This window comes from Drosophila takahashii, chromosome 3L, assembly GCF_030179915.1.
Source record: "Drosophila takahashii strain IR98-3 E-12201 chromosome 3L, DtakHiC1v2, whole genome shotgun sequence".
NCBI classification, from domain to species: Eukaryota; Metazoa; Arthropoda; class Insecta; order Diptera; family Drosophilidae; genus Drosophila; species Drosophila takahashii.
The window spans coordinates 223,181-248,349 of NC_091680.1; the positions used below are offsets into that span (position 1 = coordinate 223,181).

The following is a 25,169-nucleotide window of genomic DNA, read 5'->3' on the forward strand; positions in this document are numbered from 1 at the left end:
TCACCCGGCAAGTTGAGGTCGCCGAAGCATCAGACTTGACAGAGACCGACTGCGTCCCATCCGGCGGCACTTGTCGTCCGCGCCCTTCCTGAAAAGGGAAAATATCATATTGATGACTATTATCCATTATTGACAGTATCCAATCTCATTCCGCTGTCGCCACTCATTTTCATTGTTATCTGTCAAGTCTAATGGTACTTGGAATCCCTGTTCTGAGCCTGCCTGCCAGAGCTTGTCAATCGCTAATGGCTTGACCAGTTGAGGCCATTAGCAGGGGCAGTGGTACTGGGTTCCAATCTGTCACTTTAGGAGTTGCAGGGCGAAAAGAACTCACCTGAGCACAATATCCTCCTCTGCCGCCACTGGGGACGCATTCTCCTCGCCGTCCAACTGCTCGATGGGCTGGCAAATGCTGGCAATACCGCTACACAAAAAGGTCCACGACGGATTGGATTTTTCTACCCCTGGCTGCTTTGGGCCGAGGACTGCGGTGTCTTCGTTAACGGTCACTGAGGTGACGTGGGGCTGGGGCTGCAAACGCTCCTGCTCAATAATAGATACGCTGGACACGGACTGGCTCTTCTTGATTTCTTCAGGAGCACTCTTCTCCTGACAGCCAGCACAGCGCGGCCAATAGTCGCAGGTATCCAGAGTCTTGCTGCAGCTTTTGGTGGTTGCCGTTGTTGGGTACTCTGGGTTTCTACTATAAAATAACACGAGATACATACATAAACCCACGCACAAAAGATTTATTTTGTAGTTCGCCCAGAACTCTTCCTCGATGAGAGGAGCTCAATGCTTTTAATCTCCGATCTAGGAAACTTGTGGTGGGACCGCTTACATCGCATATCTAATATGCCTCTATTCGTTTTAGTTTTGAGTTATGTTAGTACGTGTGCTTTTGTACGGATGTCGCCAGCCGTGAGAAATAATGTAGGGAGTAAGGCTTCTACCACCGCACAGTTCATAAATTCGGTTAGTACATAGATTAGTTAGTATGCATAAGCAGTCTCTTAAACACATGCGCACGGGTGCTTCTCTGGTCGTGTTAGTGCCTTAGGCGGTATTAAATTTGGTTCAAGTTGTGGTCTTCGGCTTTTGCTTAGTTTCGGGTTAATTTCGAGGAGTATGTTATTATACAGTTAGCAGGCTTTCTCGCCTAGGATGATGAATGCGTCGACGCTATGGATGTTTAGTACCTGCTGCTACGCGGCTGGGTGGCCGGCTGCCGGTAAATGTAGTCGCCACCCACTCCGACAGCAACCTCAAGGTTAAGGTCGTCCCGTGACCCCGGGCTTTGGCGGAGGGAGCGCTGCGGCTTCAGGACAGTGGTCGGGTGCTCGTAGATTCGCGTCTCGTTGCTCATAAAGTTGAGCTCGCTGTTGCCCCCCGAGTTGATGGTCTCCCGATTCCGCAACATTACTGGCAGTTCGTAGTCACCGCTTTCTCCGCGGCGAAAGTTCATGATCGGCGACTTTCGCAGCATTTCGTAGGTTAGCTCGTGGTCGCACAGACGCGTCCCGTAGCTCTGAGGGCTACCCGATTGTCTTGTCGGCTGGTGGAGATTGTTAGACGAGGATCCCGATGACTGTGGCGATCGTGACGCTTCCATTCCAGATGAGTTAACGGGGGAATTGGACTTGCGTAGACGGGACGAAGATGTGGAGGCCATGGACGCGTGTCCTGAATCGGTGGCAGGCTGAAGGAAACGCAAACCGCTTACGCTTCCGTTGCTGCCGTTGTTGTTGTTAAGCACAGCTTCGCGAAAGTCTTCGTCGAAGGAGCGGGACTCCCGCTCCACGCGCAGATTCTGATTGCTTCCGCTGTCTCCTCCGCTGCCACTTGTGTGAGCGGTCCGTGTGGATACCTTCGCCCCTCCGCTGCGATTGTAGTTGTTGTAGTCAAAGTCGAAGGAGCGCGCCTTGTCCGCCTCGGTTTGTCGACCTCTCACCGAGTTGGTGGGTGGCGCAGACGGATTGACATGGATCTTGGCTCCTGCTGGAGAGGCTCGGATAGTGGGAGGGAAGACGGCTCCACTTGTCAAGCGGGCCTGCTGGTAGGTAGCTCCGGCCGCCTGCTGCTGGGCGGTCACAGCACCAACATTAACGATCGATTTGTGGGTCCGATTCGGAGAGCGTTCGGTTAGTTGCAACGATCTGTAAGAAAAGTGTTGGTTGAAGGCACATTTGGTATAGTGGAAGGGAAATAGTTTGAAAGTGTTATGAACTATGTGCAATATTATAAAAGGTTATATTTATTATCTTCTATTTATCTTCTTTGGATGCCAAGGTTACCTTTCTTCATTGGTTAATAGGCATATTCAAATCAGATTATAGTTATGTTTTTTACACTTTATATTCGCTGAATGTCTAAATGTTTGGAAACATGCCCAGTAGGTCTGGTATAAATGCTTAACAGTTGTATTTACCCACCTCGAACGTCGGATCCGGTGTTCCTGCTCCGCCTGCTTAACGGCCATTGCACGTCGATGGCTAGTGGAGCCACTTCCGGGAACGGCAACCGATGCTGTTACGGTCGAGTTGGCTGCATTGGGGGCCTTTGGCTCATGGGATTCGCCGCCACTGTAGCTAGAGCTTGAGGAGCTTCGCGATATGTTGGGAGGCGTTTTATCCTCGTGACGCTGGCGAGCCTCCAAAGTGTTGCTCCTGGAATTGGAATTCTGACGAGAGCCGCTTAGGGAAAGCTGGGACCCCTTCTTGCGTCGCTCCTCAGGAGTCAGGGACCTGGACTCGGGGGTCAGCGATCTCTGCTTCCGCAGACTGCTGGACGAGCTGTGGGAATCGTTCCGATCTGGTGTAAGGGAGCGTTGACGCTGTACCTTGAATGGTGAGATGCTGACGCTGGTCGGTCCGACTTTGGGGAACTTGTGGCTGCCGGCAGAGAGAAACTCGCTCAGGCCGCCATCTTCGTTGTCCAGCTCATCATTTGAAAGATCTGTCAAATAAATTGTAATTAGACTGGGAACCACTTGGGACTTCTGGCCTCAGATGACGAGTGACAACAGAATCTTATGAGAAGTTGTGTCACATTTATTTCACATTTAACAACCCTGTGGGTGATGTGACCGTGCGATTCGCCTAATCATCAGACATTAGTCCGAATGCCTGAACCACTAAAAATAAGTGGAGCCGCCTATATGGACAGGATAGAGACACTTTATTGCCGAAGGCAAGGCGGGCTTAATAGCGGGGTCACTGAGGCGGAAGGACATGGACCAGGTGACCTTTCTCATGGGATATTTTCCCTTAAGTAATTATTACTTTCCAACTTTGGCAGACAAAAGTTAGTTATCTGTGATTAAAATGTTTCTACTGACCTGATCTCGCACCACTGTCGCAGGAATTGAGGCGCTGACTCTTGGACGTATCAAAGCTTCTAAAACGCGACACTCCCATGTTTTGAGTGTTGGGCTGTGTCGCCAGGGGTCCTGCGCTGCCCACGCGGCTGAACTGGGACTTGCGGGAACGTCCGAGGGCATGGCTCTTGGACCGCTCAGCAGTCCGTTCGTGACGGGAGCGCGGTGAGTACTTGGCTTGGCTGCCGGTGCCCACACTGTAGACGGGAGGCGCCTCCTTGACAGCAGCATTCAAGTAGGCCGTTGTCGTCTGCGGATGCAGAAATTTGGGTGAGTTGTCACGGCTGCGAAGGGACCCGCTGCTTCCACCGCCGCTTTCCCGTTTCGTCAAATAGTTGGGAGAGTTGCCGGTCAGGGTGCTGAAGTTGGGCGACCTTTCCCGCTGGCCCACCAAAACGGCCAGGTTCAGCGGACGTTCTGACAAGTTTCCGTCAAAGCTTCGGGAAAAGGTCTCTACATAGTTGTCGGTGGGCGTGGGACGGCGGTTGTCGTACTCGAAACTGCGAGAGAACACCATGCCCTTGGCGGGTGCGCTAGTGTGATGCTGAGTGCCCAACTGGGCCTGCGGCTGGAACGGCACAGGCAACGGCAGAGGACCCTGCTGGCGGACTGGCTTGCGGCGCTCCAGGTGCCGAGCACTTCGGCTGTTGTCCTGGAAAGCGGGTGGCGGCGAGAGAATCGGAGTGATGGGAGAGTCCAGATCGTTGGGGCTCCTTACCGGCAAGAAGCCTGGCCTTTCGTTAAGGATGTTCGCCAGTTGAGGATCGATGATCCGGTAGCCCGGACGGAGGGCAGGGTCCCGTGAGGAGAAGCCGCTTAGCCGCGCTTCATTTCTCTGAATTAGCTCTTCCACCTTGGAGCCGATGAACTTGGGCTCGGTCATGCTTATATTGGACTGCTGCTGCTGGTGCTGCTGGATGAACGACTGCCGGGCCAGGTCTGAGCGACGTCCATGGTCCGGAGGAATCGGCCTATCCGCAGTTCGACCGCGACCATTGTCCGGGAAGACGGATCCACCGTTCTGTTGGCCATAGCCGAGGCGGCGGTAGCCCCCAGTGGCGTCATCGTTGCTGCTCCCACGTTTTGTGTTGACCTGCACCCAGCCGGACTTGTTCAAAAATATTTCCTCCTTGTTGGTGGCGGGCGATACGGACTTTCGGCCAGGTCCGGACACACCGTGGAAATGTTCGCCGAAAAGATACGTGGGCACTCCGTTGGAGCCAGCCGTCAAATGGGTGGCGGCAGCGTTTCCATTGGCGCCGCTGCCACCTATGTGGAAGTGCATTCTGCGCGCCTCCAGCTTCTCGTTGAAGCAACGGTTGGATGCCTCGAGACTCTCGCGTCGCTTGGCGACGTACTGCTGGAAGGCGGAGAGGTGTGTCTGCTGCTCTTGCGGGTGTGGATGTTGTCGCTTCTGCTGCTGGGCGGCTGCGTTGCTTTTTGGCGCGCTTATTTCTGGCTTTTGTGACTCTGGAGTGACCGCTCGCTGTCGGGGCTTAAGAGGTTGTTGGGCTGCTGCTCCGGTCGATTCATCAACCGCGCTGCCATCCTCGATGGCTTCATGACGCTGCTGCTGTTGCTGCTGTCGATGCTTCAAGGGACTAGTGCGGGAGCGAGTGCGGCGACGCTTGGGAAGAGCGGGCAGCGGTAGAGTGCTAACGTCTAGTTTCTCAAGGGTCGAGGAGGAGAGCTCGTCGTTCTGGGACTCTCGGGTAATGGAATCGCGTGTCAGGTGACTATCGTCCGATTGAGCCTCGCTGGAATCGAGGCAGGCGTAGTCCTGGCGTGTCAGTGCTCTTGAGTGCGTTGGATTCTCCTTGGCTGTCGCACAAGCAGGTACATTGGGTGTCTGATTACTGTAAGAAAGGTGCGCGTAGAGGTTTATCAGTTTCACATACCATCATTATTCGCCACAAACTGTTCCGTAGCAATAGGTAACCAAGTGTTGCGAGTGGACTGACTTAGAACCCTTATCCGATCGAGCGGTAATGCCCTGCTCAGTGCATTCTGCCCGCCGGGCCTAATGGCTAGGACAAACGAGCCAGGCCGAGTGCGCTGTTCGAACAACGGTTCAATGTCCGGGAACATGGTTCAGCACTCGCCTGAACTCGTTGACATCTGCAACGCTACCGATGCAGCAGTAAACGCTGGCACTGCAGTCTGGGCTCTTTCACCGGCTGTAAGTGCTTTGCCTTGTTGCTGCCACTGCTGGTGGCTGACAACGAAGCGTTTTGCAGGGCGAGGCTGGTGGAAATTAACCCAAGTACTGACACTTTCTAAGAGCTGCGTGCACAGGCAGTGGCAAAAATGAAACTAGCCAAAGCCAGAATTTTGGTAACCCAGCTCTAAGGCGTTCGCGATGGTCCAGATCTACTGAAAAGCTGTCTAGATGTATCTTACTTGACCCTGAACTGAACAGTAAGTGGGAGAAAATGTTGCTAAACCAGTTGGAAAATCAGACGCGGAGAACACGCACATATGTAAATACAAATTTATGGCACATTCACCCACCGGGAAAGTAAGAAGGTGGTTCTTTGTGTGCTGAAAATCCTGTTCCTTTTAGCAGAAAGTGTTGGAAATCCTGTTTCTTTCAGCAGGCGACGGTGTAGGGAAAATGTAAATTCCCAAGGAAAACCACATAGAAACCTCATTCCCCCCTTACTTTTTGTGTCACCCCCGTGTATTTTGAAACCAGAGACGGAAGAAATGTAAGGGGTGAATGAGGTTTTGTCCCTTCCGCTTGTATGGAGAAACCTCTTGAAAATATGTTATTTTCCAGAGGAATGTTCCCGCTGGGCATAAGACGTGTGCTGCGATTGCAAGGTGCATGGTGGGTGTCACCCAATGACGATAAGCTGCACAGCTTGACTTCAAATTAGGGTGACTAGTCTATCCAACATATGAGAAAGTGTCAGTGACAGTTCCCTGATTAGGACAGCGAGCGACAGCCTGCATCCCTACACGTCACACGAGACACTAATAAAACGGGATGCGGACACAGGCTTTTTCCAAGAAACGGCTTTGAACGGGCATTTCCGGAAGGGACTTTGTATATGAGACTTGTGCCAATAAGTGTATCCCTCAAGCTCTGACAGCTTTCGCCGGCATTTCACTTCCTCTTTTATGGTTGGCTGGCGATGACAACGCATCTTTGATGCTGTGTTAGAATTTTTAAGTGGCTTAGATGCCACATAGGCCGGAATACACTAAGGCGAAGATGCGCACAACTCGAGAGGCTCAGAAGGCAAATCCAAAGAAATCGGTTCAGCCCCAACGCTCCAATTTTGGCATACGAATATAATCACTTAAAAACTTGTCATTCCAAAACGGTCACCAGCCAACAACCAACAACCATTTAAAACTTCGGTTCGTTGCCTCAGGCTGTCAAGTTTTCTTGGTTGTGTAGGCGTTATAGCGCCTAGTTCAAATTTGGAGCCGCTGGTATTCGTCGAATGCGAATCGAGAGAGTCGCTAAGCATTGAGTTCTTCTGGTTAGTCTAGCAATCAAATATTTGGTTAGATACCATCTAATGTCCGCCTATATTGGATTTAAAGACCCACGTCTTTTGCTTGACCAACAACCTTCTTTTAATGAAATGTATTGTGTCTGCATGAAGCCCTTCATAATAAAGACATTTTTGTGTATATTACTTTTAAACTATGTATGTTAAATATCTGAGAAAAGAAAACATTTTACATGTATATCTATAAAATATGTAGGTATGAACTAGGTTGAGTACTCAAAAGTACCTGGCTGTCCCTTATTAGGTAATGTTCTGAAGTCTTTCAGTGCGTGGGCAATACATATGACAGCCCACGAACTTTTTTTCTATACCTTAATCAATTTGCTCCATTATTTATTCCATTACAAAATTCAATCCATCAGAATGTACAGGAAAAAAACCTTGAATGAATGTTTTATTATAAAGCATTTTTAAGAAAACCTCTTCACCTTAAAATATTTCATACAGCTTTTTATGAAATTGCCAATATGTAAAGTAAAAGGACATTGCATGCATTCGAGTAAACAGGAAGTGGGAGCACTCAATCTGAGTGCCCGCAATGTACCGCTAATTACATCTCCGCACACACACACAAACACATGTTCCGGGACGAGTTTTTATTTCTGCTTGCTTTTAGGCTCCCATTTCTCCATGCTACACTCATAATTTTGCCATTTAATATTCATAGAGGCATGTCTGCGAGTGTGTCTTTAATTTCCAATTAGTTTAACGACCACGCTTTCATTATATCGTGATCCAAACTAATCAGACTTTTTATAAATTATCGTAATTTTTTGACCTATGCTCAAATGCCATTTATTGCAGACCAATTTTAGGTTAGCATTGAATTCTATTCTCTAAGTCAGTTGTACACTTTTACCTTAGTGATTTAAGCTAAATCATAAGAGCGGCAATGGACTTGATCAGTGAAAGTTAAGTGAACGAAAGCAATTACGACTAACAATCCACCAGAGTGAACAAAGAATTTTCCATACTTTCTTATCAAATGAATCATGATTTGAAGAAAGCTTTCCAATTCCCCTATACTAATACCAATGCCTTTGTCTTTGCATTTTTTTAATTCTCGAAGAGACCGAAAGTTTCCACTAAAAAATGTTTGCGCATTTCTTCAACAAAACTCGCTGTCTATTGAGCGGCAATGATTGCCGGTTTGGATATCGTAAATAAAACACAAAACAGTGAGCTTGCATCTGCGGCATGCATCATAAAACTGGTTTTCAATCATGTTAGGCTGCACTTGTCTTCAGCAGTGCAGAGCAGGACGAGGCCGAGGACGGGTACTAGCAAATCGATTGCATTATCTCGCATACCTGTTAGTCAACTTGCACTTTCGACTGCGTCCAGAGCCAACTAGCCATTTTACTAGCTCAGAAGCAGCTTCTTCGACGCTTCACGATGTGGTAACGTTGGCTAAGCTGCAGCGGCATTGACTAAAGCCAATGACCAAATGAAGTTGCGGCCGTAGGAAACGAGTTTCACATTTTCTATACCATATTTGCGAGCCCCTTGTTCGTAATGATCAGCCTCATAATTATCGAATGGGTAGGCTGCATGCAATTTGCAGCAGTTCAATTGCAAAATGCCAACAAACTTTTTTATTTTCGGTGGAGGGTTTTGAAGGTCGTCCCCAATTTCGCAAAATGCTGGCCCAAAATGTAGCAGTACGAGACGAGAGCGGCGGTTTCTGATTTGTCGTTGGCCCTGGTTGGCTTCCCTCGCCTTTCTTGCACTGCATTGCAAGTTGAACTTGTTTTCAATTAGCAGCGCTTTAAATTCACCCGTTTGATTGAAACTTTACCTACAACCTGGGCTGGAAACGAGTCATGGGGTGCTGACTCGGTATATAAAGTATTTATCCGACAAAATAGCACGTGAAAAATACGTTGTGTACTTAACAAATGTATTGTAGCTCACACAAGAGGCTGCAACGTCAGGATGACATGAAATTATTATTTTCTCCGTTTTCCAGCTACAAACAATTCAGAAAATTGCGGTTGTGCGGGTGTGTACAAATAAGTATATGTGTGAATGATTGAATACCAACACAGCAAAAGGAAACAAAGGACAAAATTGATTTATGTAGGCCGGTCTCGTATTTAGGGCTTTCCGTGAGCACTGGCGAGGGCCAGGCAATGCTTTTTGCGAAAATTATTGATTGCCGAATTTTTATAGAAGTGAGAGATTGGGGGCATTGTTACCACAGGACGGCATATTAAACCAATCTAATAAATGTAATGTATGCCCGTACGCAGTAATTAATCAAATGATCAGATTGTGAGAAATATGATATAGATGATTACATTACAATCGGTACTTCAGTACAGTGGTGCTCTTATGTTGATTAATATCTATTCACCGTGCCCCGGATATTTACAAACAGGTGTTAATGCGCAAGGTGTGCACTAATTTGCATCGCCTGCAGGTATTATTAATATTCTATCGTCCATCACTGAAACAAGGTTCTGCATCCGCGTATTGTCCTTTTGCCAGTTAAAATGTTTGAATTACACCAGCTGGTGACAGTTCACATTATCTTAAGGCCTTGGTGCCTTGAGTCACGCTCGTCGATTAATCACATCAAGAGTGGAGGGGCAGTTAACCATCCATACGGAAGGAGATCTTTAATGAGGCCGCCAGCCAGTTCTTGTTCTTAAAACCGTAAATTCAGTCCTTGGATGAACTTTATGGCACCTTCCACAGTTTAAGGCCTCTTAGATAATTATTTGGCTGGCACGCCAAGAAATACACAAATGTCGCGATTGTGGGCTCGAACTTTACTGCACTTCCGCACGAATTGGATCTAGTCACTGGGCAATCGAAGGGTCGCAAAATGCTTATCCGGTTGAAATTGCAATTGTGGGAGCAGCTGGCACTGCTTCCCCTTTTACCTCTGATGCCCAGCCGCATTAAAAATAAAGTTTCAAGGGGGAGGCTAACACAAGGTAATACCAAATGTGGCGCAAAGCAGCACTCTCAGGAGCTGCGCACACGAAGGCCCTCTCGCGGAATGCAAATAGCTTCACTAGTCTAATTAACGCACTTTGAAATCGAACCATTAGTTAATGGCAATTTAAGATTTGAGTTCACTGAATGTTTAACGTTTGCTGGCCGAGGCCACTTTGATTTGGGGATCACAGGGGACATGACATATGCACACTGGACAAGGGAACCAGCCGTCCTGGCAGCACCTGCAAACAACAAGTGTTCGCCGTGCACTATTTACACTTCAGTTTCCACCTCTTGTCACAAAAAAGTTCAAGTTACTGCCACTTTAAGCTAATCATTATAGGCTGGGGCACTGAGCCCTCATCGCGTACCTGTGCGCTACCGCTGGCGTTGCGCTGTCCGTGTTGCCCGTCTTGCAACTGAGCTCCAGCTCGACTACGCTGTTGCTGGCGCTCGAGTTGCCAGCGTTGGTGGTTGTTGAGACTTCGCGAGCCACTGCGCCGGTGCGTTGCCCCTCCGAACATGTCGGACCAACATGTTGCCTGGGGGCAACGGCGTCTGCTGGAGCCTTCTTGTCGTGTTTTGTTTTGCTTGGCCTTTCGCCGTTTGCCTCCACAGTGTCCACGGCGGAGGACTCGGGCGACAGTTGGCGAGGGCGGGGACGGGGAGGGGCAGGGGAGTGACCGAGTGTGACCGAGTCCAGTTGGCTCTCCGCTTCTGCCGGGCTCTCGACCCCCCAAATGGGGGCCTCAGCTTTTTCGCTGCCATTATTGATGGCATTCCCTTCCGGTCTGCCCGCGATGGTGGATGCCTCCAGCTTCTCTGGCGGAGGGGCGGCTGGTGCGGCTGGGGCCGGGGAATCAACATCCTCGGTCGAATGCGCTACTTCGGTGTCAATTGCGGCCTTGCGATTCTCGTTAGCAATCATGTCCCCCAGTGCCCGCGTGGATGTCATGTGGGACGGACTCTGTAAAAATATCATTTAATTAAAATCTTATTCATCTTCATTGGCTCTCAATGCATTTTCGTCTTCAATGGACCTAATTCAATTATGACGACCCTACTCGACTTGACTAGCTGGACAATAATACGGACAGTTTCATTATTAACTGTTGCTCTTTTTTTCTTTAAATTTTATTTTACTTTTCTTACTTTTTTTCCCCATACGTACTGGGCAGAAGCACAAACTTGAAATATCTCAAAACCACGTGTTGAAGCTAAAAACCACGTGCTTGTTATAAGGAAAAAGTATTTCAGTATATCGGAAGTAATCTTTGAGTCTCCTAACTTAGCATAGGCATTAAATCTATTGCCAAAGGAATTGACTGCCCTTTTTAACCAACAAAAGTGACAACGCAAGGAACACACTCACCTTTTTTGAAATATCACTGGCCTCCGAGGGCAGGATACCACCTCCAGAATCCTCGCTGCGCGCATCATAAAATACGTCGTTGTCATCTGTCTCAGCTGCACTTGCATCTGGCGGACAAGTTGGGGGCTCCGGAATTTTATCAGGTTGACCACTTAACCCCTTCTTTCCAGTTTGATTCGACTTTTCTGCTGTCGTTAAATGGTTTGTTTCGCCTTCCAGGCTTCGCGATTTAGTATCGTCTCGAAGACCCTCCATATTGGCCTTCAGCTCCTGTAGGTCGGAGTAAGTAGCTGGAGAAGGCGGAGGAGGGGCCGGAATGTCTTTCCGACGTAGACTGGGACCGGGTATGTTCTGATGTGCCTTTGATCCGCTGGTACGATGGTGGCGTTTGGTCACAGGTTGAGGGAACTGTTCTTCCTCCTTGACATTTTGCTCAGCACGAGGGGCCTCTGAGCATCTAGCCTTTTGCGTCAGCTTAGGGCTTTGTGGGGCCGTCTCCACCGTGGACCTGTTGTTTCTTTTGGGAATAGTGCCCGTAGAAGACGCTACAAGTCGGTCCAACGAAGGATACTCTCTTCGGCCAGTTGGTTGACTTTTGCGCTTGCTCGGCGTGGGATCTCCTAAAAGAAATACGTCTGTTATTATTTTAAAGAAGTTGTGACTTGAATGTTTTACTCACTTGGTACGGAACTCTCTGGTAATGGTGTCTGCGCCTGCAGACTGGTTCTGGGTGCCGGCGTGGGCTTCACTCCTGCTGCCGGCCGCCCCCTGCTCAATGGAAGGGTGGTGACTACGGGCTCTTGTCTGGGTTCCTGGGAAGCGGCCCGTTTAGGACTCGTCTTGGAATTGCTGTTTATGCTGCTGCTAGGTCGTGGACCCCTCCTCGTAGATTCCAAGCTGTTGTTTCTTTGCATTTCCGACTGGTAAATACTACGTTTGACGTCGTTAACATGTTTGAAAAAGTCCTGGGCGTATTTATTCTGTTTCAAATCTAGCGGAGGTGCGTATTGCTGATGCTCCATTGGTGGTGGTGCTGTTTCCAGGCGAGGCTCTGTGGGCTCATCTTGCGCACTTGAGGGCAGTGTTCCTGCTGCGGTCTTTCGCGGAATGCCGCTGCTTCCACCTCGAGCTATGGACCCGTACACATCGTCAAAGTCTGAGCTAAAGTAGTTTGACGAACAATCGCAGTTTCGACACTCATACCGGCAGTTGTCGGAGTAGCTGCACTTGTCGGGCGCCGTAGGGGGCACTCCAGCCGCAGATCCCATTCCGATAACCCCATCTAGGCTGCAGCGCCTGCAATCGAATCCAAACCTGCTCTCCGAGCTCCCAAAGTACCGCCTCTGGCCGGAGTTCGAGTACACCGAGAAGAGACTAGAATCACTGACGCGCCCGCCATGACGGCGATGGGGATGTCGAGCGTAGCGCTGCGAGTTATCGCTGCTGCGAAGGGAGAACTCGCTGAGAATAGAGGCCTTCGAGTCGCTCTTGTATATCTGGGGGTCGTAGGGATCCACTAGTATCTGGGATCCCCCAATGGGTCGGTTGGCCGCATACATCAGCGGATGCAAGGGCTGCGTCCCACTGACGGCGTAGTAAAGGTCTCCAGTAGCCGGCTCTGCGAACACGTTTGCCTCCAGTCGTGCCATGGTATTGTACTTGTGATAGGGCAGCGAGTCGCTGGAGGAAGAGGACTTCGTGTTTAGCCGCTGTAAAGAATTCGCTCCTGCCACCGACCCTCCTCCATTCTGGTAGCCCACGATGTAGTGCTGGGGTCGTCGAGGAGGTGTGGCGTTCCCGTGCGCCGCTCCGGCAACCTGGACGGCCAGCAGACTGCCTCCCACGGCATAGTGACTTGGCAGAGGATTGCCAACAATGGGCGGCTGATACGGCCGCTGGTGCGGATGCGGATGCGGGAGGTAGTAGCCACCGTAAATCGGTTGCTGCAGCTGTTGGTGCTCACTTGGTGTGGTAGTAGCCGAGGTGGACGTAGTGGCTGACGACTGCTGGAACTGGAGTATCGGGTTATAGTCGCCTGTTATAGCCACCGGGGTCGTCTCAATTTTATACACGCCGGGATTATTGGGGTTGTACGACTGGAACTCCAATATATGGGCGGCCGGCAAGCTGACGCCGGGCCCACCATTAGACGCTGTCCGCGATTCCATAGCGATCTTCTTCTGGTGACCTTGGCTTATGTACTGTTCTTGCTGTGACTGTGCCGCCTTCGGCTTTTCACCTGGTCCGAGGTGCGCCAAGCAGTACTCGCAGTTGTCTTTGCTGCACTGCTCCATACAGATCTCGCAGTCCGCAAAGGCGTCAGTGGCACTTCCGTTTCCGTCACTGGTTGAGCTCATTCCGTGCGGCTTAACCCCACCTTGCTGTGGGTGATGGCTGTGCGACTCTTTGTCTGTTATTGCCGAGGCGACGGACATTGCAACCCCGGTAGCTGCGCCTGTGGCCAACGAGTTCACCGTGCTGGCTGTTTCCTTGAAGAAAATCTCCTCGTAGATGTTCTCTTCGCTGCGGGAATGCCGTTTCTCGGCCTTGAGCGGCGACTCTCCACCACCAGTCGTGTTTCGCTGTTTGTCCACCAGTTTTTTTGAGCTCTTCAAGCCCTCCTTGAGCAGATAGTAATTAAAGCTTTTAATTCCGATTTCGCCGCGCAGAAACCGTTTGCCAATAGCAACCTTTGCCGCCTCGGAGGCCGAATCTGCAGGTACTGTGACGGCGGAGTCCTGAGCTGAGCTGCGGGCGGAGTACCCGTCATCCAGCTCACTTACTTCCGTGGGGGCAACTTCTTGGGCGCCCTCGCTATATTTCTTCCGATTGCGTTCCTTGCGACCTCGGATATCAGCATCGTGGCCGTGCTTACCCGCAGCTCCCGCTTCCCTTTGCGGATGCGGATGACCTGGGGGCAGATGGCGACTGTTGTCCAGGCTGAGGTTCCGCTTCTGCTTCGAGCTGCGCTTCTGCGTGCCCTTCTTCTCCACTCTATCTGATGCCGTGGCGGCCAGACTGCGCTCTAGGCTGCGCACCCGGCGAGTCATGCCGCCTTTGATTGGATCCAGCGGCTCATTGTCGGTGCTGCTCGAGTCACATTCGTAATTTAAGCTGATGGCAGAGGTCCCGGAAGCTGCAGCGGTAGTGTGCTGTGCCTTGATCTTGCCCTGCTTTCCCGACGCGTACTGATGCAGCTCCTTGGTCAGCTGGTTCTTTGAAACCAGGCTGCTGGACGACGGCTGTCCGCCTGAATCGCCTCTCGCCTTGTGCTCTAATAAGGGTTTTCCAGAAATGCTACTGCGACGCATGGGATTCGCCAAGTGACTTATATCCTCGGTGTAGGCAGGATCATCGTAGATCCTTTCGCGAACTGATGTAGCTGAGCGGTCTTTTGTCTGAAAACAACAAAGTGAAAATCAGTTTTATTTGCTGCTGATTTTGAACAGATTTAAATTATTCACCTTAACTTTGTTCTTTTTCCGACTGCGGTGCGGTATCGTCACATCCGTCAGTTTCAGTAGCTTTGGCCGCAATGACCGCTTAGACACCTTCCCTCGCTCATATGTCAAGTCCGAATAGGTTTCAGTGGTCATCGTTTAAAGGCTTCGCACAAAACTACGAAATTGGCTGCGATTGAGAAGTTAACTTTAGATGAAACGTGCAGTTGTTGATAAAGCTAATATTTTTTCACAGCTCCGTTCCCCGATACAGGGATAGGGGCTTCAGGAAGCTTAGAATGCAGACAAATTTTTTGGATTAGATAGTATTTTTCTTAATTTCAGATTCGTTTTCGCAGTCTATGAATACCTTCGGACTCAACAACTTTATTATTTTCGTTTGGCTTAGTGGGCGAAGCCCTGAAAATGTTCCGGTTATCCAGTTATTGCACAAAATAATGTGCTGTTATTATTAAGTTACTTTACGCTGTCAGCGAAAGCACTCCCATTTTAGGGTGTGGCTGTGAAGGATGCGTAGTCAATGCATTAAATCTAAATCTTCCTCTCGGCTAATTCGACATAGGTTTTGAGGCAAACATATGCATACATGCAGAAGTACTTTGGTACGCAAAAGGAAAATTCTGTGCGGGTTGGGTGGGGTTGTTTGGATTTCACTAGTTAAAACCTGCATACGCACCTGCTCAAAAGTTGTGGCAAAAATACAGGATCGCGGAAATATTGAAACACTTTTTGCGAGTAAAGTTTCGATTGGCGTTGGCATATCTACATTATGCGAGTCAGAAAGTAATGGAAATCCTTTGGGCAATCACTCGCGGAAGTATTCATTAAATGGTTTATCTGGTACATTCGCAATATTTTGTTACTTATACACAATCGCAACGATTTATCCTTGTATACACACACAGTCATGCGTTTTGTAGTATCTTCCAAGGGCCCTATTGTATGCAGTGGCACTACATCCGTACAACTGAGACGACGGCACGCGATATTCAAACGTTCCGTCCGTTACGTGAAAACCCAACTGAATTGTCTGCGCTCGCGATTCCAGCAGCTCGTGCTCGTGAATGAGAATGTTGCTTTCCTTTCAGTTGCCGTTCCCCCACGCCAGGATTGCTCCAACAAACGGCTCACAAGGATGCTGAGCCTCCCTTTGGAGGATGCCGAATCCGAGGGAGAGAGAACCAGGCAACCTGTCAAACAAGCCCGACGCCTGCGCCCTGATTAGCCTGATTTTGACGTTTCCACGCATATCCGCAGTATACTTTCACCGCCACAATTGCATTGGACTATGAGCACTCGGTCTGTTCCTCAACATGTTCCTTTAAAGATTTTTACTTGCTGAGGCCACGCACGGTAATATCCTTATGAAATCTTACATGAGGTATTTTGAAACGAAAGGATCAAGTTTTCATATTGACTCAAAGCTATAGTTGGCGGTTACCATTTAAAAACATTAGGCAATGTTTTGTTTGTGGCGACTAAATGCTTCACGCTTCCCCTAACGATACTGCGCATGACTCACCTAGTGGTGTGAAGTGCGTAATTGTTGATTGTGGAAACAGTCCTACTCCTATATGGAGTGTGTGTAGGAGTTACCTTCAAGAAGTACCCGATTCACTTTATTCTAGCACGTGTTCACACACACCGTCACATGACAGCAACATGTTGTGAGGTTGTACGGTACGGTATGAGCTTGAGTGGTCGTCCTCGTCGTGGCTGAATATTCCTGAAGTCCTGTATTTATATTGCATATTGGCACAATATTTTTCATGACAACCTCAGAGTATGTATGCGCTGACTGATAGGGTTTAGCAAACAAAAACAGACTGCCATCAGACTGGCATAGACACAGTTTATTCTTGGCTATTTTAAATAATTATTATATATCGAATAAATTTCCATTTCTTGTGAATATGACCAGACTATTTTGGAAACAAACTGAGAAAATAAATGGGTCCAGGGGTTTTGCATGTAACTCAAATCTGTCACTGTCACCGGCAGATAGAAACACCGACAAATGAACACGAAGAGGATACGCCAAATAATTCACAGTCTGGTATGGGGGGCGTATGCTATGTTGGAATACAATACATCAATCTACAACCATTGCAGTGAACATGTGCGAGATGGTGATAATTGAGCTTGTTTCACTAGGCCCCGAAAGAAGCTAACAGCTGCAGCCATTCAATTTAGAATATCATAGAATGAAATAAAGAGGTGTGTATATCCTCGTGCACACAATCTGCGAATCAAGACAGCTCGTTATATGTACTCGTAAAAAGAAATTAACATATCGATATCACGCATGTACTCGTCTTGTGATTCTGACCATGAATGTATGTATATACTACATAGGTTCGAAAACTCTTTCTTCTCCCTGTTACACATTTTCCAACGAATACAATATAGATCATCGAATATAGAATTCGATCACGCACTGCATCGTTAACCAATCAAAATAAAAATGATTCTTGTATTTTAACGTATTTTCTAAGGTTTTTTTTAAATACTTGAGGGAATTACAAAAAGTCAAAAGACACATCAAAACCACAACTATGTTAATGCTTTATGAATCCACGGGTCCATTTCTTGACAACCGGCTTGGACTTGCTATTCCTTTCCAGCTCATCGGCCTGCATTTGCTCACTGAGCTTTCGCTGATTTTCTCGGAACTGAGATATGGAGTCACTAAACTGATTGTAGTACTGCAGCACCTCTCGAACATCATCTATTTCACTTGTGCCCAGAACACTAAGGAACGAGGCGAGATCATAGAGGGTGGTGTCATTGTCGTTTCCAGTCCACCGTGGGATTGAGAAAGAATTTGAGGGGTGAAACTTGGTGGAGTTTTTATCCCAGTCCACGACCACCACCCGCTTTAGATCTCGGTTCAGGTTGTCAAGATTCTTTACGTGATGGCCCCCAACAAAGTGTGTGGAGTCGCGAACCAGGCGATACATAATAAAGCCGTTTGGATCAAGGGCGTCGAGCAGCGGAAACACCGTAATTCCCTGCTCCGCCGTGTAAACAACGATCTCAAAATACTTAGCGCATTCCTTCAAAAATACGTCAACGCCGGGACGCTTCTTGAAGCGCCAACCCGTCTCGTAAGTCCAGTCGGGATGTATCAACACGTCCTTGATCTCAAGTACCAGGGTATATGCCGGCTGCACATAAGGAGCCTGAAGGGGGTCGGGAAGTAGCTTCTGACTCGACGGCTCTTGAATAAATCGTTGGAAGTGGTTCACCGACTTCCACGTTCGAGCCATATACTGCTTCGTTAGTGGCAACTTACTGAACTCGTCTATAACTTCGTTTCCCTGGTCATCCAGCGATGGCTTCCCAAAGTAGTATACGGCCCAAAACGAGAACAGTAATCCTCCGATACCAAAAAGTCCAAAGCCAAGTTTCATCCGCTTCCAAGCCCGCTCCATTTCCCTCATCTCCTCCTCCTCCTCTCGCTTGCGCCGCTCTCGACTCTCCTCGTCGTTGGGCTCTGCAGAGGTTTGGGGAAAGAGTTTTGATAGGATTTGCGTAGATGTCTTCTCATAGGTCGAGTAGCGACGGCGGGCAACGTATAGCAAGGACGTATTGCAGCGGTGCAGAAGGAATCCAAAGCACATGTTGCATTCTAGGTCCATCCTGTGCCGTTCACCACTTTTTGCCGGGCCATCAGTCTTCTCAATCATGGTGCGCCACAAGCCAGAGGTCAACGCCCGCGACGTGTTGATGAACTTGCGGCCAAACCGCGGCCATCCACTAAGCAGGCGTTCGACGACTCTTAACGACATTGGCAACTTGAAGATTTAACCGGCGCCGAAAATATTGATTGATTTTAGAAGGGGTTTTTATCTTCAATAATTAGCCACTATAAAATTTGACATCTTTGTATTAACCAGCCGAGGGACAGTATATTTTTTTCTTCTGTGTGAATTATTTTAATGAAATTTTGTCACAGACAGCCGATTGGGCGGATATTTTTCGACTGCAAATATATGTCAAGTAAGCCCAAGGCCAACTAACTATTTAATCAACGCTTCGAATTCGGTAACATCTTTATTTAAGTTCACTTCTAGCAGTATTTGTTTTATTCTTCTAAAGGTTATTCGGATTTGGGGAAAAAATAGGCAGTTTAAAAAGGTTTTTTTAAGTAATTATTTCTTTTAAAGAATAATAAGAACATATCATCAAATATGACGTGGCAAATATCCTTTAGCTGATTTAAGGACCCTATTCCAATGTATGCAGCTGATGACCGCATCTGCCAGGCATTGCAAAGGCTATATTAAATTGGAAACATTTAGTAAATAAATTGCTTATAAAATGCTATAAATCTTGTTGCAGTGTTTGCATAAAATTATTAAGTTTAAACAATCATTGATCGTGAGGCGAAATGCGTCCAGCACCTGTAAATAAGCGAATAATTATTAAATAGTTTAGGCTTTATATCTACTGCTCTTACCCTTGTCCTTCTGTTTCCGTTCTTTTGTGCCACGATTCTGGCCATGTTGTTTTCCTCCTCCAGCATTGCCATTCGCCTTGCATTTCTTGCTGACGGTGCGCACAGGATTGCAGTTTTGGTCACTGCCGCCAATCGCCTCATTTTGTAACTTATCCTCCCTGGTCATTTGTCCAGCTGTACATGGCGACCATGTACCCTTGTCATAACGGCAGCCTACGCAAAAATAAACATTTTTTAAATATATATCACTGACACTGCTACGCGTTACATGACAACACTCCTCTATCACCCAGACAGACTTGCTTCCACACTATCCAGAACTATAAACAGAAGAAGACTAAAAAGATTGTTTTATTGCTCTAAATATATATATTCATTTTCGTTTATTAGATTTACTTGGAAAAGGAGTTCTGCATTCTTGTAATGAACGAGTCACTCACTCTATTGTTAGGAGCAGGAAATGCAGTATTTATAAAAAAAATAGTATAAAACGTTGGTCAGGAAACCCCGCACTTTTTGATGCAGTAAAACTGGGAGCACTGCCAAGAAGGAAGGCGTAGTTCGAAGGTACAGATGATGCATATATATATAGGTCAACACTTGATTTAATTGGAGCCTTTGGGCTTATTTAGACGGCAATGTCACCAACGATCTGGTATATAATTATTCTAAAGCTAGAATGCTTGTTTCCTCTCTGAATATGGATGCAGTGGATGATTATTTAATGTGAATATTAAAGGCACTCACCTTTCTTGCACTTCTTTTGTATAGTCCGTGTTGGCAAGCAGTTTTGCTCTCCCTTCCTTAGAGATAAAACACGGGAGCGCGTATTTGTTTTGTCATCGCAATTGGACCAAGCGCTCTTCGCGTAACGGCAGGTCGACCCTGTCAACAATAAAACACATCAAATAGCAATTTAAAGTTATATAAATTCTGAATTAATTTGAATTCGTACCGTTCTCTGAAGTCTTTGCCTTGGGTCCCTGGGTTCTCTTCCCTGCGTGGTGTTGGCCATGTCCATGCTGCTGCTTGGGTCCCTGGCGCTGCTGCTTATCAGTGACTTTGTGGCCTTGCTTGTGCTTCGGCTGTGATGCACTGCCATTTTCGGCAACCACTAGTTTTCTTGAACCAGATTTGTGTCCTCCAACCTGCTGAGAATGCTCGTGCGACTTGTTCGGCTTCCGATTGTTTCTGGAGCGGTGAGTGTCACCATTTGTAGTGGATGTGACTGCTTCATCCTCCACAGCGCCACGAGCCGGACGAAAGTGTACTACATCACCGGAACTCCTCTCCATGACCAGACGTATGCCATCGGAAATGCTTTCGCCATCAATTGATGGCGGAATCCGTGCCAATGCCACCAAAACTAAGTGCAGAACCGTGGTCAACGTTAGTATGAGATTCATAGCTACTTTGGAAATCTAAAAACAACAAAAACGTGAACAGAAGAGAAATATAATAATAACTTAGTTCGGCTAATAAAAAACGCTGAATAGAGAAAATAAAAAAACAACTAATTTTCTGGCATCCCACCAACAAGCAAAGGTAAAGAAGATAAATCGGTAAATGCTGTCCCGAAGGGCAGTTTTTTCACTTGAAATTTCAAATGTTAAAATAATCTAGAAAGCAATGATTAGTTTTTCTAAATATAATACAACTTCAACTTCACAACAACATCACCTCGTTATAGTACTAAGGAGTTGGAAATCATATAAATACCTATACTTTATATTTTTGGTTAAGCCATGAGTTCTGAAAATTCTGAGCTGTTCGATTGGCCTTCAGGAAGATTCGATAAGAGTAAAATAGATGATGTGGGAAATGGAGATAGCGATTTTTCTGATACATCTTGGGATTGTTTCGGCGACCGCAAAAGTCTTGATTGGAGTGATATAGTTGACAGCGATCCCTATGTTGGCATTAATGTGGACAGCGAGTCATCGTCCGAAACTGGCTGCCAATGCTATCCTAGGAAGTATAATAAGTTACCTGTTGGCTGGATAGAACGCATGGCACCCAGAACTAAGGAGTGCTATTTCTATGACAAAAGTACCCGTAAGGTATATTTCACATTGCCTCCGAAGGACAGCAGAGAAGCTGAGAGAGTCGGCTGGAATGGCATTGCCGAAAACTGCTGTGAATGCAATTACCGATGCACTGTTCGATGCAGCCACTTATTGGTAAAGCACAGTGAATCCGATAGATGTAGCTCGTACCGTAAACGGGTGGTGAACAGAACTAAGGAAGAAGCCCTAGGCAAAATTTCGCAAGCCCGGGATCTAATAACAACCGGCAAAATAGGGTTTGCTGAATTGGCTAGAGCGATCTCAGACTGCTGTTCCGCTCGACATGGCGGTGACCTGGGCGCCTTTAAACTTACGCAAACGTCTTATGGCTTCGAGAAAAAAGTTTTGCGCCTTGGGATGAATGAGCTCTCTGATATTTTTGAGACGACGGCTGGATATCACATTTTGTTGCGGACGCCGGTTGAAAAGGGGGATAGTGACTCCAGGAAAAATCACAGGCATTTTGAAAAATTAGACGATTTTATCGAAAAAGAGGAGTGTGAAACCCACATAAACACAAACAAATATTTTCCTAGCTATCTGAAGAAACCGGAGACCGACATATGCAATTTGCTCGGACAGGAACCTAAAATCCATGAATTGGAAAGTGAGTCCAGTGGCTCCAGTAGTGACTTATCCACAGATAGTCCATGCTTTTGCATGCCTTTTGTGTCCCAGACCTCAGCGAAGGGCAGCAATTTAAGAATGTACACTTCTCTGTCCCATCCCACAGACAAAAGTAGCAAATTCAGATTCTACATTCAACAGAAACGTACATTAAGAAGGAAAATGATTCAGGAAAAGTTTGATGAGGACATGTACCTTGGAAAGTCCTTCAAATTAATAGAAATTAATGCTCTGGGAAAGAGTGTCATTAAACTTCGAGAAATGGAAAAGATTTCTTAATCAATCAACGGAATGTAAGACACTTTATATAAACCTCTACAAGATATCTAAATGAATAAATTAAATTCAAGGAAAAGCTTTTTTAAGGAAACTAAAGGAAAAACATTGTGGATTCAAAATACAGGCCATAACAGTGTAAAACCATTTGGATTACAAAATTTCGAGAGAGAGCTAAAGTCTTTTCAGTTGAATTCCAGCTGGACATCTGGCAAGCATGTGGATTTTTAAAAGAGTGTAGTTGTTATACATATTTTCAAGAATATTCTGTTTTTGTCATAGTGCTGACATTTTAAAAAATATAATTCGATCCAACTACATTGTATCCTTCCATTTACAGTCCCATCCGAATAGGTAGCCCCACATTCCTTTGAAATCGCTAGCTCGGAAACTCTTATATGGCTGTTTCACTCAACGCGAATTCTCTCTGGCTGACAACAGGAAGGGGGTGCCTGCACACGCGCACTCGCAAAAATCACAATTCGAAACTCACACTCAAATCCTAGAGAGAAAATATCCGGGCATTTGAAAATTAGATTCAAGTTTCAGCCCGTTGTTCCACAAAATGTGAATCGAGGAAATATCTTGAGAAAATGCACTTTACTGTAAGACGGCGGCTTGCGATCGGCACGCTCGCATTCAAAGTTGTAGCTAAACTGAGTGGGCGAAACGCCACAACTCGATGAACTCGAGAGGTTCGAAAACTACTCAAACCACAGAGAGCCCGGTGAGAGCAGCAGCAAGAGTACTGAGACTTGCTTCCTTATACCATCTACGAATTTATATGCAGCGATGAAAAAAGTATTGGTCCTACATTCGTTTCAAATGCTTTATGCCGACTAAAGAGATTCAAAAGTTCAGATTTTTGAAGTATTACACCAAGTACACACCTTAGGTTTAATGCCCTCGACGTCTATTATACTCTATTTGTACATTTATTTCATTTGGTTGTTTTCATTGTTCTGATAAAGTTGTCTGGCACTGTACGATTTTTCCAATCGAGCTGCTTTTATAAATAAACAATATTATCAGTTACAAAAGCACATTCTTAGCATCTATAATGAGTGGCTTGCATACCGAATACCCGCAGAGGGCAATGGTATATTGAATGCCTACATTTGTATGTATTGATCAGGGAAAACTAAGCATTTTCGATCGTAGATGGTAGAGAAAAGCTTATATGAGTACACAGAAAAAAAAATTGATATGAAATTGCACTCAAGTTAACATTATTTCATATCAAATTTGGGCCGATATTAATTAATGCAAGATTGATATTTCGAACATATCAAGTTGATATTTTCGAGAATATCAAGTTGATATTTTTAAATATCAATTCAATCTTAAGAAAGATTAGTGTTTAAAATAACATTTGAACTTTTTGGTCATCAAAATGATATTTTTTATATCAATTTTTGTCATCAAAATTATATTTTTTATATCAATTTTGTTCATCAAAATGATATTATTTCGTGTATATTAGTACCCCCCAGTAAAACAGAAATTTTTATTTTATATTAAAACAATTTAATTCTAATCATTTCACATTTTTTTGAATCGGTGTACATATGTATAGGTGGGCCAGCAAAATCTTCAATATTTTATTATTTTAGTTTTGCCTGTGACACACACAACGTAAAACTGCGGCCGGCACACACACACACGCACATTCAGAACCGAAATGTCTTTAAATTGTGTGCTAACTCGACGGCAAAGTTAAAATCACCACAACCTCGTAATGTTTCGACTTAGCACTCAATACAAAAATAAATTGATTTCATTTGACAATAAAAACACCTTGTTCTCGAATATTTTTGGTCTCAAAGTTGGGCCAGCTGTTTTTGCAGTGCTGCACAATCTCAGTGTTGTAAACTGTGGAACACTATTTCTCCCTTTCGAACTAAATTCGAAACGACATTTGATATTTTTTCATATCAAAGTCATACGATTTCATATAAATTGTAAATATACTTGTTTTAAATACCGAATTCAGTATTTTTTTTCAAAAATTAATATGAAATAAGATCAAAATAATATTTCTTCATGTTAGAATGATATGACGAAACTTGATCCTTAAAAAAGATCAAATTAACCAACAAATATCAATTTGATATTTTGTCATATTTTTTTCTGTGTATTATTGGGCTGGGATGCCTTATTATGCAACAGGACATCCAAAATTGTCTGAAATTATAAATAGCGCTCATGGTTTTGTTGACATATCAGAGACCCACCGTTTTATGAGATTGAAGTTATTCGATATTAGACTAATTAATCAAAGCCAATGGACAGAAACCTAAAAACCGAAAATGCATACACCGCTGTTCTGCCAGTGATAAGATAAGCCATCCTTTATCTATGTGCATGGGTGCATATAAGCACACAAGTAAGCTAAATGTAAACAATGACCACGCATTGTGTAACAGATTGGAGTTCTTCGAGCAGTTTTACAATTATGTATATCAAAATACAAGTAGATACAGTTTTGAGCCAGTTTGAGTACATACGGGCATATCTCTTTCCCAGTTCCATTTTGTTTCCGAGAGCTCAGCCAAACATGTTTTGAGTGATTTCTCTGCGAGTCAGATTTAGTTTGGTTAAAAAAACAAAGAGCGGGCGCAGACAAGAAAAATGGACAAAAAGAAATATGCATGCTGGCTTAAATAACTTCAAAGGGGGCAACCCAGAAAGGTTTCGAATGTCAGATACTCCCTGAGTTATTTAAAACATAATCAATGATTTTAGACTTCTTAACCTAAACTCAATATTTTTGCAGTTTCCCCAATAATTGTGACATACAAATGCACATATGTATGGACCAGAATCACACATTTTCCACTTACGTACAACTTTTGCAAGTTCCCACCCCCAATCTGTATCCCCTTGCTCTCCACAATAAAATATTTATAAAGCAAAATATAATTCACATGCAACTCAACACTTCATTAGCCAGCATATAATGACCGCTGTCGATTGGCTATCTCCATTGCTTTATAACTTTAAAATAAGCCGGATTTAACAGTTTTTATCCCATGAAAATCGATGTGCGCATGGTCGTT

At 45.9% G+C, this 25,169-nt stretch overlaps 4 protein-coding genes across 6 annotated transcripts in view; 1 reads left to right on the top strand and 3 right to left on the bottom strand.

Annotated features, from left to right (window-relative positions):
* Window positions 1-16,106, bottom strand: part of RhoGEF3 (Rho guanine nucleotide exchange factor 3) — a 34,098-nt gene extending 17,992 nt beyond the window's left edge. The window contains exons 1-10 of one of the 3 annotated variants that reach the window (XM_017140483.3): window positions 15,356-15,694; window positions 14,683-14,848; window positions 11,898-14,616; window positions 11,219-11,838; window positions 10,218-10,813; window positions 3,338-5,232; window positions 2,433-2,955; window positions 1,200-2,156; window positions 335-703; window positions 5-88 (exon numbers count right to left, since the gene is read on the bottom strand). In XM_017140483.3, the coding sequence (XP_016995972.3) occupies window positions 5-88; window positions 335-703; window positions 1,200-2,156; window positions 2,433-2,955; window positions 3,338-5,232; window positions 10,218-10,813; window positions 11,219-11,838; window positions 11,898-14,616; window positions 14,683-14,814 (7,895 nt within the window). In that variant the 5' untranslated portion in view covers window positions 14,815-14,848; window positions 15,356-15,694. Of the gene's footprint in view, window positions 1-4; window positions 89-334; window positions 704-746; window positions 2,157-2,432; window positions 2,956-3,337; window positions 5,233-10,217; window positions 10,814-11,218; window positions 11,854-11,897; window positions 14,617-14,682; window positions 14,849-15,355 lie in introns of those variants that run through there. The other 2 variants (XM_070214754.1, XM_070214753.1) reach the window with 2 other exon arrangements.
* A 1,041-nt stretch (window positions 16,107-17,147) lies between these two features.
* ttm2 (tiny tim 2) lies at window positions 17,148-18,685 on the bottom strand. Its single transcript, XM_017140497.3, has one exon. The coding sequence runs from the start codon at window positions 18,468-18,470 to the stop codon at window positions 17,238-17,240; it is 1,233 nt and encodes a 410-aa protein (XP_016995986.2). The 5' UTR covers window positions 18,471-18,685; the 3' UTR covers window positions 17,148-17,237.
* A 190-nt stretch (window positions 18,686-18,875) lies between these two features.
* Window positions 18,876-22,774, bottom strand: miple2 (midkine and pleiotrophin 2). The gene is made up of 5 exons (XM_017140499.3): window positions 22,604-22,774; window positions 20,097-20,562; window positions 19,889-20,026; window positions 19,142-19,354; window positions 18,876-19,085 (listed from the first exon to the last, which is right to left on the bottom strand). Exons 2-5 carry the CDS (start codon window positions 20,545-20,547, stop codon window positions 19,054-19,056), a joined length of 834 nt encoding a protein of 277 aa, XP_016995988.2. The 5' UTR covers window positions 20,548-20,562; window positions 22,604-22,774; the 3' UTR covers window positions 18,876-19,053.
* Window positions 20,781-22,428, top strand: LOC108056639 (uncharacterized). The gene has a single exon (XM_017140498.3). It carries the CDS (start codon window positions 20,887-20,889, stop codon window positions 22,111-22,113), a length of 1,227 nt encoding a protein of 408 aa, XP_016995987.2. The 5' UTR covers window positions 20,781-20,886; the 3' UTR covers window positions 22,114-22,428.
* Window positions 22,775-25,169: the final 2,395 nt, after the last annotated feature.

Coding starts and splice junctions, on each gene's coding strand:
- miple2 (XM_017140499.3), bottom strand. CDS start 20,547: ATGAATCTCATACTAACGTTGACCACGGTTCTGCACTTAGTTTTGGTG. Junction 20,027..20,096: donor GGCAAAGACTTCAGAGAACG/GTACGAATTCAA, acceptor TATTGTTGACAG/GGTCGACCTGCCGTTACGCG. Junction 19,355..19,888: donor ACAAAAGAAGTGCAAGAAAG/GTGAGTGCCTTT, acceptor ATTTTTGCGTAG/GCTGCCGTTATGACAAGGGT.
- LOC108056639 (XM_017140498.3), top strand. CDS start 20,887: ATGAGTTCTGAAAATTCTGAGCTGTTCGATTGGCCTTCAGGAAGATTC.
- ttm2 (XM_017140497.3), bottom strand. CDS start 18,470: ATGTCGTTAAGAGTCGTCGAACGCCTGCTTAGTGGATGGCCGCGGTTT.